The sequence below is a fragment of the Tamandua tetradactyla genome, chromosome 3 (assembly GCF_023851605.1).
Source record: "Tamandua tetradactyla isolate mTamTet1 chromosome 3, mTamTet1.pri, whole genome shotgun sequence".
In the NCBI taxonomy this organism is placed as follows: Eukaryota; Metazoa; Chordata; class Mammalia; order Pilosa; family Myrmecophagidae; genus Tamandua; species Tamandua tetradactyla.
Window position 1 is genome coordinate 185,176,696 of NC_135329.1, and position 13,378 is coordinate 185,190,073.

General features: G+C 37.7%; 1 protein-coding gene across 2 annotated transcripts in view; it reads left to right on the forward strand.

Annotated features, from left to right (window-relative positions):
• The window catches only part of UNC80 (unc-80 subunit of NALCN channel complex), a 237,327-nt gene that overhangs the window by 57,474 nt on the left and 166,475 nt on the right, over window positions 1-13,378 (forward strand). For both annotated transcript variants that reach the window (XM_077154956.1, XM_077154955.1), the window contains exons 12-16: window positions 147-415; window positions 1,511-1,873; window positions 5,264-5,395; window positions 10,076-10,223; window positions 12,778-12,926. In XM_077154956.1, the coding sequence (XP_077011071.1) occupies window positions 147-415; window positions 1,511-1,873; window positions 5,264-5,395; window positions 10,076-10,223; window positions 12,778-12,926 (1,061 nt within the window). The remainder of the gene's footprint in view (window positions 1-146; window positions 416-1,510; window positions 1,874-5,263; window positions 5,396-10,075; window positions 10,224-12,777; window positions 12,927-13,378) is intronic.

The following is a 13,378-nucleotide window of genomic DNA, read 5'->3' on the forward strand; positions in this document are numbered from 1 at the left end:
GTTGAGTCTAGCTTTGAAAATCTAAGTCACATATCGACAAAAGCTGCAATTGTGGTGTAGTCATGATATAAGTAGTAATGTAACTGTCTAAAATAATGTCACTGGTAAATATGGGGACAATTAAGGCATTGTTTTCATTTTAATAGTGCGATCCCAGATCTCCACTATCACAGTTGCAACCTTCAATACCACATTGGCATCATTCAACGTAGGCTATGCAGACTTTTTCAGTGAGCATATGAGGAAGCTGTGCAACCAGGTGCCTATCCCAGAGATGCCGCATGAACCCCTGGCATGTGCAAACCTACCTCGAAGCTTGACAGACTCCTGCATAAACTACAGCTACCTGGAAGACACAGAACATATTGATGGGACCAATAACTTTGTCCACAAGAACGGCATGCTTGATCTTTCTGTAAGAACAAGAATTTTTTCTTACCAAAGCTTGAAAGATAATGACTCTGATCGTATTTTTACAATATTGAGTAAAATGGGCAAATAGACTAGATTCTTAGAAAAGTTGAACTTTAAAATGAAAAGACTTTTCGTATGGAAATTTTCACAAATGTGTTAAATATCATAGATACATCTTTCCTTTTTTCAAGTATTACATTAGATTTGATCTGGTCTTGGAATATTTTTATAATGTGAAGAAATAGTAAAGCCTGAATACACATATGTATACATACATACAATCATATATGTGTGTCATATATGTCTGCTTGCTATTAAATCTCTTTTTCTCTAGATTCAAAAGAAAAAATTCTCAGTTATTTTCCTTTGTTATATAAGCAACAGGGATAACAAACCTCCTGTGTATTAGGGAAAAATGAATAGAAGTCTATTAAAGGATTTAAGCTTGCATTCTCATGGGTGCCTGTCTTGATTACGGTTATTAGCAAATGATAGGATTGTTATACTTTACAGCTATATTTCACAAAATTTTAATCACATTAGGGAACCAGGTTCAGAAAATAATTTAAAATATTAAAATCAATAAAGGCACGTAATTTAAAAATGTAATATTTTGCATTGCAAATGAAAGTGTAAATAATGAAACAGTTATCTGTGTGAAAATGTTACTCTGTTTTGAGCATAAGGCAATGATTATTCTTTATTCATTAGTGGTGGAAAGTGAGAAGCAGAGATTAAATCATTGACTACAAAAAAAAAAGAGTTGAATAATTTCTACTTGGGTGAATAATTACTCTCCCATTATCTCACTGTGCTTTAGTGTCCCCATACTGTCTACTTCATTATGATTTTTGGAAGTCTTAAATGAGATAATATATGTGTACAGTTTTTAAATCCTTGAGGGATTTATGCTCTATATTAAGTACATATACAACATCCCAGTACAATGTAGGAAAATCTGAAATTTAGCTGAATATTAATGCCCAAGTGCATAGAACAGTTTAAAGGAAATAGATTAAACAGAATAACCAAATCTATTTAGGAAGAAATAGTTCAGATAATTTAATCACTCTGTCTTTATTTTTGTCTTTCTCAGGTGGTTCTGAAGGCTGTTTATCTTGTCCTTAACCATGACATCAGCTCCCGCATCTGCGATGTGGCACTAAATATTGTGGAATGTTTACTTCAACTTGGTGTAGTGCCCTGTGTAGAAAAGAATAGAAAGAAGAGTGAAAACAAGGAAAATGAGACTATGGAAAAAAGACCAAGTGAGGGAACTTTCCAGTTTAAAGGAGTCTCTGGAAGTACCACCTGTGGCTTTGGGGGTCCTTCAGTTAGTGGAGCCGGAGATGGTGGAGGAGAAGACGGAGGAGGTGGAGGAGGTGATGGAGGAGGAGGTGGAGGAGGTGGAGGAGGTGGAGGTGGCCCTTATGAGAAGAATGATAAGAACCAAGAGAAGGTACGACTGAACCACCTTTCATGGCCTCGTGGGATCTTCTTTCCCAATTTCTTTTCACTGCATGCTTGCTAGCAATTCAGTTTGTTGACTCAGGACAGTAATTAGTTACTTGAGCAAGAAATTGGTGAGTGTTGAATTCCTTCATTAAATTTTCAGCAGTCATTAGTAGAAATGATGAAACTGCATTCTAAATTAAAAAAAAATTCAATACCAACCAAGTAATGTTAATATAATTCCCAGATCATGCTATTTCTGCAGGACAGCATCTCAGATGCACCACAGTGCTATCATTCCCAGCCTGCCCTCAAGTATAGCCTCTTCCTCAAGATTTTCATGGTCTGACCTAATTGAACAGTATACTTTTTCATCAAGATAAAGTTCCTTCTCTTAATCCAAGGAACACATTTTGTGCAGCCAATTTCAGTCACAGTTAAGAAGAAAGCAAGGAAAGAACTTCACTTGGTTAGTTGGCTGGTTTATTTGGCACTGATTTAGAGAGGGGAACAACTTCCCTAGCCTATGTTCTGCCCTGTCTCAGGGTGTCACAGCCCAGTGGCTTTAGCTCTCCCATTATTGATTATTCCTGAATTTAATTTCCTATGCCCCAGCAGCATCTAATTTATTTCTGCACCTAGCATCGAGAATTTGTTTACTTCTTTAATTTGGGTTTTAAATGAGAATTGATGCAGCTTAAATTCTCGTTATTTAAATTAATTTCAATTCTGGATTTTAACTGAAAAAATTATCTTCGTACATTGAAATCACAGAGATTTGAATCTCTAGCAGGTAACAATCCTCACATCAGGCTGAATATTTACAAGTCTAAAATTATACTTGGTAGCGTTCTAGTACCTACATATTATCTGAACTATAATTTGTCCTTTATTTCTCCCAAGATACATGCTTTTTACACCTAAATAAATGTCGCAGTACTCCCTCCTCTTTTGTAGTTTCTTCTCTATCTCTTTTCGGTCCCACTTGACTCATTTAATGCACATCTACCATCTGTATTTTTCCACCTCCTTATCTATTCCTATCTTCTCAGCATTCCTGGACAGTGATCCAAATACTCCTACCCCCATATTCTTGGGTCTCTGAAACTTTCCTTCAGAATTTTCTTCTATGCCCTCAATCATGTATATGTTGTTGTTCAATTTCAATTAAATCACCCAATAATAAAGGTTCCCAATCTCTTACCACTGCATACATTACTGACGACAATACAAGTATCCTCAGATTTTACATTAAATTAAAAATGATCTAAATAATGGTACAATTCACAAGATATTTGATCTTGGATCACAAAATCTAAGGAATTATCCAGTCAGCAGTTACGTAAGGATTTTCCAATAAGTTGTAAGGACCAAATTTACAAAAATGGTGAAAGGTAAGAATCTTAGTAAATTTGCATTCTTTGCATATCAATCTAGTCTAGACACTCAGAGAAATTATGGTTGGTGCTATATCCGTTATAATATTCAATGGGAAATAGAATAAAAAATAAGAGAAAGTTGTGAAATTTTGTTTTGCTATTATGTTCCTTTTCACATGTATTAACTCATTTAAAATATTTTCACAACTGTATAAAATAGGTGTTATTATGATTCCCATTTTGTAGGGTATAGAGTGATTTGGTAGCTTGCACAAAGTTATACACCTAGCAAATGTTGGACCTAGGATTTGAATCCAAACAAAAGATGTAATTTTTTATTGATAATATATGTATTGCAAATGGAAGTTTGAGTCTTCCATTTGCAACCTTCTTAGGTATAGGCTACTCAGGAAACAGATTCAAATGTGGAAATACGTACATAGGAGGTTTACTGGGGTATGCTCTCAGGACCAATATCTATAACCTGTCAAAGAAACAGGATAGAGCATAAGGAGAAGTTGAAGTGCAAGATAGTTGCAAAAGAGGCCTTAGTGGATCGCTCAGAGAGCTTTAGAGCTGAGATGGTTCTTCAAAATAGTCCCCAGGTGAAACAAGGGAGCCAAACCTTTATAACCCAACCACAGCTGGAGGCAGGCTGCCCCCAGGAAGACAGCATGACCTTGGGTGAAGCAGCTCTCTTTAGCAGAGGACTGTGCCTGTAGAGGCACTCAGCTGAGAGCCGTCAGTCACCAACACTTCCAGCTGCTGGGAGAATGAATGTTTCAGGCCTGAAGCGGGAATCTGGGCAACATGGCACCATATCTACTACATGAGCCTGCAGCTTGGAAAAGGAGGACCAGGTACATAACGTTAGTAGAGGAGCAAGTTTACCAGGCCACATTCAGGCACGTAACAATGTCTAGATACAACCCTACCTCTTCCATACCCTACCCATATTTGAGTGTTCTTTTTATGTATGTGACCCAACAGTTATCTGTCAGCCTGATCATAAGACTATGGAAAGACCCTGTACAATTTTTGGAGTAAATTCCATCCATTAAGTAATTTGCTCTCCACAGTAAACTTGTGACATAGGAAGGGCATATGTTATGATTCTCAGTCCACAGGTGAGGAAACTAAAACACAGATTAGTTAATTTATCTAATATCATATGCAGTTAAGAACTAGGAACTGGAATCTTTGGTCCGTGGTATATGGACCAAAGCTGAGGCTTCCTCTAGGCAATGAGTTTCCCACACTGGGCTCTGAAACTGAAACATTCCTTAACAACAGCTTCCCTATGCTTCTTTGGAAATAATTCAAGGAAGTTCTTTTTCTGGAAATCATTTCCTCTACTGGCAACAAGAATTAGATGGGGCAAAAGAGAGGATGATAACAAACCACATAATTCACCTCAGAAGGGCTTCTTCCTTAGCCTCAAACAGAGAATCAAGATTAATGTTTATAAAGTTCTGTATGTCCTCACTTTACTTGTGTGTGCATATTACAACACAGTCAAATTATAAAACTAGAAAAATCACTCAGAAATGTCAGACATTGTCAGGAGAGTTCGAAGTTCAAGACTGATCACTTCCAGAAATTTAGCAGTCATCCTTGCCTGGTGGTATTGCCAGACGTCTGTTGAGGAGGATGGCTTCCAGGAAAATCTGTTTGCTTTCATCACCAGTAGTATCCACCATTTCTCTCAAGGTAGTCATTCTGATAATTTGTTAAGGTTATGGAAGCAAGACTTCTAATAAAGAGGCCTACAGTCATGTCATTTAGCGCCAGAGGGAATTCAGAATGTATTGGATTTTTTCTTTTAAATCATGTACTAGATTTTCACAAAATTAGTTTGCTTTTGGAACCTTGGCAGTCCTTCTCAGTATTTCCCAAATTGCAGGTGTTCACTGTAAAACATATAAATTTGGGTTAATCATAAGGTAGAATCTTAACAGCAAAAGGACCTCAATGTTAACATAAACAAACTCTTCTTTCTTTCTTTTTCATGGGACTAGGATGAAAGTACACCTGTCAGCAACCATAGGCTCGCTCTGACTATGCTCATCAAAATAGTGAAGTCTTTGGGCTGTGCCTATGGTTGCGGCGAAGGACACCGAGGGCTCTCTGGGGATCGTCTGAGACATCAGGTATTCCGGGAGAATGTAAGAGAATTAAAGTAGATTCCATTTCCTCTCCCTCTTCCCTCCCTCCAATTTAGGAATGATTCCTTTGACAATGAGGTTCAGTGTTCCCTGAATTTATTGTATTTCATAACATTAATTCACCCTGTCTTGGGGAGGAGGATTCCCATAAGATTTCTCAAGACATGTAAAACCTAGGCTTAGGAAAATTTAATTGGGAAAACACTGCTTCCTCCTGCCTAGGCCTGGCCAACTTCCAGTTGGTGAAAAAAAGGATGTGTAATTGGAATGTATGAATTATAGTTTGAAATGATTTTGCAAAGATGAATATATTTAGCAAAGTACAGATGCTCTGTCAAAGTTTAAGGCTTAGTTTGTTTTTACTTAGATGTGGAAAATGGCCCTTCTTGGGACCCAATAGAGCTGTAAAAGTAGCCAGTTGTATTCTGGCTGCTTTGTTTGAAAATGATCCTTGACTTCTAGATATTTGAGATTGTGTCCCTTTGAAACTGTGTGAAACTTGAAACTCTGCACTTGGATATGCCAAGCATAATTCTGAAATGGGACATGGTCTTATTCCAGCCCACTTCATTTGCCCCCACTGATTATTACTTTTCCCTTCAGATTTGAACAATAACCCACCTCCATAGCAAGTCCAAGCTGGGACAGTTGCCTCAAACATACATTTGAATTGAAATCATAATAAAACATTCTCTTAAAAACAAGTGGCACAGATTCAAATTGAACAAACTCTTTGGCATATCTTGGCAGAGTTTTATGATCATGTCAAAATCTAATGCCAGCCAATTTTTCCTTGGGATTGGGTTTTGTATGAAATGTTCACACAGTATTAGCATGCTGGATGTTTTTTTCTCTCTCTCTCTTTCTTTCATATTTTATTATGTTGCATTATATTATTTTATTATGTGTTCATCGGGAGGGGAGGCTAGATTGTATTTAGTAATTAACTCCTAAATGCTAAAACTTGAAAACTTTGACCAAGATCTAGATTTTGAAGCCAAAAATTAAAAAAATCAAACTAATAACTAAGAAGGCAATAGAAAGCTGGTATTGCTTCCATTTTTGCATGTACATATGTAATTTTTAAAATCTGAGCTTTTAATTCTATCACAGTATGAATAAATACCTTCAAGACTAAATAAACCACATCACTACTCATGCATAAGACCAATTCCATGAAAATGAAATATTAAAATGTAATAAGAAGTGCTGTGCTTTAGTTGGAGGTAAAACTGGCTCTGATAACCAGTACCTGTCTTCTAGTCTGCAAGATATTAGGGCTAGTTGGATCAGAAGCCATCTGAGATGCTGTTTTTACTGTCCTCTGCAAGAGTATTTCCTCCCTGAGAGTACTGAATCTTTCCTATCCACCTAGTTTTCTGCCTCCCTTCTCAACTTTGTGGGCTTATGTGGAAACTCCTCTACTATCTTGTAGCCAACTTCAGTGCTCACTGTAGGGATTCTATTTCTTATCCATGCTCAGTAAATGCATGGTACAAGAATTGTACATTTGAGATTTTCCAGGGCAGGGTCTAATTCGAGATAATCCAAAGAGATAGTATTTCCAGATCAGATTTTCACAAGTTATTTAATTTTTAAGATGTTAAGAATATTTCTGACCTCTCCCAGGATCAGGCTGTCTATACCTTTTTTTTTTTTAATAAACAGAAGATTACTGCAGTCATATTCATTAAAGTGCCTAGTATATAATTCCTCAGTGCTTTTTAGGTTTATCTGATCATTAGCTGATAGTCCAAAATTGTTAAAAGGCATTTACTTTACCGTCGTTTTTTATTACAGTTTTTTATCATCACAATTTGACCTTTTCCCTTTTGTAAAAAATAGCATCTATGCAAAAAAACAATAAATTTCAAAGCACATCACAACAATTAGTTGTAGAACAGATTTCAGAGTTTACTATGGGTTGTAATTCCACAATTTTAGGTTTTTACTTCTACTTTATTGATTCAGCAGTCATACTCATTTGTTAAACCCTACCTTCTCTTTATAACTCCACCATCACCTTTGCTCTTTCTCCCACTTTTTAAGGGTATTTGGGCTATGCCCATTCTAGCTTTTTCACATTGGAAGGGACTGTCTATAATATGGGATAGGGAGATGGAACTAGTTGATATTTTCGAGAGGCTGGCCCCTCTGCATTTCAGGATTTATCTGGTCCAGGGACCCATCTGGAGGTTGTACATTTCTGGAAAGTTACCCTAGTGCCTAGAGAATCTTTTATTACACCCCAGGTGTTGTTTAGCATTGGCAGGAGTGGTTTTGGTTGGGATTTGGCAAGTTATGATAGGTAGCAATGTCTGACTGCAGTGTTTGTTAGAGTGACCTCCAGAGTAGCCTCTTGACTCTATTTGAACTCTTTCAACCACTGATACTTTATTTGTTGCACTTCTTTTCCCCCTTTTGGTTAGGATGGGATTGTTTATCCCACAGTGCTAGAGCCAGGCACTTCCCTGGGAGTCATCTCTCATGCTGTCAGGGAGACTTTCACCCCTGGATGTCAGGTTCCATGTAGTGGAGAGGTCAATGATTTTACTCGCAGAGTTGGACTTACAGAGAGTGAGGCCACATCTGAGCAACAAAAGAGGTCCTCCAGATGTGGCTCTTAGGCATACTTACAGGTAGGCTAAGAAAAGGCATTTACTTTTTTTTAACAATTTTATATCTTTTAGAAAAGATCCATTCAGAATAAAAATATTTAAGATTCAATATTCTGATTCTTACTTAAACTTCCCATAGTCACATTCATTTTAATCACCTCTGAAGAATAGATTTGAAAGTATGCTCTCTTTTTTTTTAGTGTACCTTATGTAGAAGATAGGACTGTTCAGGGCTTTTCAACCAGGGTTTTAAAGTTCTTTGTAAATACTATAATGAAGATCTTCACAAATTCTTTTTGGAATAATAAATAATTCTTTTTCATGCAGGGTGTAGTTTACTTAAGTACTTTGAAACTTCATTTTAGGGCAATCAACATTTGGTTAGTAAGGGAAAACAATGAGTTTGTTTGAAATCTGGCAGCCAGTAACCTCTCTGGAAATAAAATTTTCTTTTTACTTACTAGGATCTAGTAAAAAAATGAAAAAATGCATCAATCCATCTGACTTTGTGATTCAGATGGACAAATTATAGCAAGAAGCCTATTGCAAAGTCCAGATTTCAGCCTTTTATAATCTTTTTCCTCCACTCAAAATCTCCAAGAATTTTCTTTAGGTCTTAGTTTGTCAAAATGGTGATATAACTTAAATATCCTTCTAGGCCACAATTAAGGACCCACTAATAAGATACCAGTCCTCAGGGGGTATCTTTCTAATCCGAGTTCCATGTATGTGCCTGGTTTATAGTTTTCTGTCCTATATTAAGGCAGGTCCTCATCCAGAAACTCCTCCTTTCTTAAACCATAACTCTTATCCCTCAGCCTAAATTGTGCTTCTGTCGTTGTCCTATTTCATTCCATAATAATAGACTTTATTTTATCTCTTTTATGCAGGCCTTGTCTTCTCAATATATCAACTAATTTCTATGATTGGTCATCTTTCATCTTTTTTTAGAAGTGGGTGATATATAAATACATTTCCCCCCCAAAAAACATTATCTGGAATATTAATGAGACAAGTATTTCATAGTAGAAATAACAATGGGTTAGGAGCCAGGACCCTGACTTCTCGTTTTGGCTCTGCTGTAATACCTGTTGTGTCAACTTGGACATAGTGCTTGTTTTCTTTGAGTCTCAGTTTCCTCAGCTGGGGTATAGGGATACAGAGATGGTGTGAAACCCAAATATTGTGATGCACTTCAATGCAAGAAACACCTTTTAACTAGCAAAGCACCATGCAAATGTGATTTTCTCTTGCTAGTAGGAGAGGGATGGTAGGCCCCCTAATGCTTTCAGGTAGTTTCTGAATATTCTTTCTGTGGCTTTCTGCAGCTGATGAAAGTGACTTTATAGGTTCTGTTTGTGAGAATTATTCCCTTTCCCCTTTGTCACTTAGCAAGGTGATTTGCTGAATCATAAGAAACATATTTTTGAGTAGCAGGGCCTAGCCACTATCTACTTGCTTTTCAAATCCATAGGGCCACGTTCTGTTTAAATACCATGCTTTCATATTCAAATGACTTACCTTTATTTAATGCCTCATTTATGTTTCTGTGACCTTTCCCTCCTGCCTAAGAGACATGGATATTCTCTGCCTATGCTCCTGCCCCATCATTATGTTTATGTTCCATAGTGGCTGAACATGGGAGTGGCATGCTTCTTCCAACTGCAGAAAACCTTTGAAGATTTTTAAATATGAATTACCAATCCTAAATACTTGCCTAAATTTGACACTTTGAGTTTTTCCCCTTGAGAAAAAAAAAATCTTGATCTTGGTGAAAATAGTGAACTCCTTCTGGGGCCAACATTAGACTTTGGCTTTGGATTGTTCCTGAAGAGGTGCCCTTCTCAAAATAAACTACCTCTTCCTACTCAGTTTCCATGTGCCCACTTTCTACTTAGACAAGAGGGGTAGCAGACTTGGCTGAATCCAGTCAACTGGGATGAATGGAGGTCTTTGCCTCCTGAAGGCTTGTGACTGTCTCTCACTAATGGTATCTGTAGCTTAAGCTGGTACTTGTGACTTTTTCACTTTTCTTCCTTCATTGCAGGCCCAGAACTGCCTCACTAAGCTATACAAGCTAGATAAGATGCAGTTCCGACAAACCATGAGAGACTATGTGAACAAGGACTCTCTTAATAATGTAGTGGACTTCTTGCATGCTTTACTAGGATTTTGTATGGAGCCAGTCACTGACAGTAAGTAAAGCTGCACCTGAGTTCTAGGAGAAATCGCTGTGAAGCAGAGCAGGTAGCATTTTAGAGCCACACTAAAATTGTGGGGATAGAATTTAGACGAAGCATTGTGTATATGTGTGTGTGTAATAGAATATAAATCAGAACAGCTTGTGCATCATCTTTGATGACATATTTTTGAGGCTTTCTGTGGACAAATTACCTCAACGAGTTGAAATTTTGCAAAGTTTGTAACATCCTCACCTTTAGCCCTGATCCTTACATTGCCAGTCATGGGACTTGTGTCTCTCTAAATAATCTTCTGTCGTATGACAGCTGAGGCAGAGCTCGAGGGACTAAGGGAATATTTTCAATAGTTCAGCAAATGTGAAATGAGGATCTGTGATGTGCCATTCACAGAATTTGGCATTTTCTTTCACAAAATGAAGCAGGAAAGAAAATAAAGCATATGACTATAGTAACCATAGTAGAAACACAATTTTGATATACACATGTATGTATATATTAAATTAAAACAACAGGCAAATGCAACTGTTGATAAGCTTGCAAACTATTATATGACTTTAAGAAATCTATCACTATAGAGACCTAAGTTACAGCGGGAGACCAGTGGACACCAGTTGCATTTGTAATAAACTGAATGCTTCTAACAACTCTTGAATGTATATGCAGCAATGAGAAGCTGGGGTTGAGTAAAAGTAAACACTTTAATTAGATTCTTGGAAGAAATACCTTCTTAGTATAGGCTTTTATTGCTTACATAATACATAGTGTATGACAGTGATTGATTAATTTATAATAAAGACTATGTACATTTGGTTTAGAAGCAGTTTTCCTGTTTGTATTTCAGGTTGTATTTTTGGGGTATCACATTAAAAGAAAATATTGCTTCTCTGTAGAACCCCTGAGATAATTTATTTTATTGGGGTTTTAAACTAAGCACATTATACATTTTGAAATAAACAATGAATTAAATGATGGTTGTGGTTGAGACATTGTAAGAGAAATTCTTGATTACCAACTATTTCAGTTTGCTAAAGCTGCTGGAATGCAGTGTATCAGAAATAGGTTGGCTTTTTCAATAGGGATTTATTAGTTTACAAATTTATGGTTTTAAGACCATGAAAATGTCCAACTTAAAGCATCAAGAAGGAGATACATTTTCTAAGGAAAGGCTGCTAGCGCCTGAGATTCCTCTGTCACGTGGGAAAGCACATGGCAACATCTGCTGTTCCTTTTCTCATGGGTTCTGGTTCCAGTGGCTCTCTCTCTGGGCTCCTGTGGGTCTTTGCTTGTTTCTCCCTGGGTATTTCTCTCTAAGCTGTCTGGGGTTTTACTGTCTTTTATCTTTGCAAAGGACCCCAGGAAAGGATTATGACCCCTTCAATGGGCTGGGTTACATCTCAATTGAAATAGCCTAACCCAAAGTTCTCACCCACAATAGGTTTGCCCCCACAAGACTAAATTAAAAGATGGTCTTTTCTGGGGCAAATATTAGATACAAACGAGCACACAAAGCAATTACCTTATTCTCTTTATTAAGTTGTTTAAGATAAAAACGATAAGCATGGACAAAAACATATTCTTTTGTAATGTAAAATCTGTAGTAACCCTCTGTCAGTTGTCACAGTCAATTGGATGTTAGTATAAAGTGTTTATTACTTTAGAGTGATAATTCTTCCTCTTGGGATTCTTGGAGAATGGATCATGGGGAGTCAGCCAGGCTCCCTATCTGATCTTGGAGCTGTACAGTCTCTTCTCCTCCAGCCCATAGGTGGCTCACAAGGTACGAGGAATCCTCTGATAGGACCACAGAGTACCTAGCATGTCCCCTAGGCTCATGGACATGTGAAAACTGGCATAAAATGCTCTAGAGGATGATGATCTCAGTTCTCTGGCACTTAATGTGTGTGAGTTAAAAGGAGATGATCCAAGGAAGATTGGCAGGTTTTCCTTTTCCATGTGCCCGAGAAATCTCTGCGGGGGAGCAAGAAGCTACTAGGAATGCTGTGCAGCTTGTAGCAAGACACAATCCCCTTTTTGTTTCCAGCAGGGTCCCTCCCTGCTTCTTCCCTCTCTCTGCCCAGCTCACCTGGTTGGCCCTACCTTATTCCACCTCTGCTAAATTGAACAGTTTCCACTGAGAAGCCACTGTTCTCACCACCCGAAAAAGGTTGAATCAAATTAGCTCTTTCTACATTCGAAGACCATTTAGTACATCATTCTTCTTCTTTTTTTTGAGTGATCACCTATTAAAAAAAATACTCTTGGCTAAAGATGTTACTGTCAACAGCTGATTTCCTTTACATTCCTGAGATTTGTTGATCAAAACTCCCCACAAATGAGATTGGGCATGTCATAGTAAAGGCTTTGCAAGAGAATATGATTCATTTCTTTCCAAGTCCACACAGTGATTACTCAACAAGGAGTATCTTTAATTTTCTGTTTATTTCATGTAACCCTTCGTTAAGTCCTCGTTGCCAAATGACTTCCTTACTCCTTTAAAATGGGTAGCTTAATGGAGACATTGCTTTTCATTTGTGCATTTGCATTCCAGACAAGGCTGGGTTTGGAAATAACTTCACCACGGTGGACAACAAATCCACAGCCCAAAATGTGGAAGGCATTATCGTCAGTGCCATGTTTAAGTCCCTCATCACACGCTGCGCTTCAACCACACATGAACTGCACAGTCCTGAAAACCTGGTGAGAAGCTCACTCCTTCTTCCCATAGGAGTTCTCGGTCTCTGCTCTGAGAAAAGTTTTGATGTCATGGCCATGAGGAAGAGAAGTTGGAGACTAAACTTCTGTACTTTTAAGTTCAAATATCTATTTTCCCTAATGCCACCAGTAGCTCACTGTGTAGCCTGAATAACCTGTTTCTCCTCCATATTACATGTTGTCCTGTCTGCAAATTGTTTTATCCTTCTCTCCTGTCTCAGAGATTCTGTGGGGTGGTGGAATAGTTGCATAGTACTTTGAGCCCTTCGGAAAGAAGATCCTAGAGCCCAGCATATTTGCTTATGAAATATTAATGAATGTTGTACCAAGCATTTTTTTTTGAGACAATATTTATTTTTTAAAATAATGCAAATGTTGTCGGGCCACAGGGACTCAGCAGGCAGTTCTTGCCTGCCATGCTGGAGACCTGGGTTCGA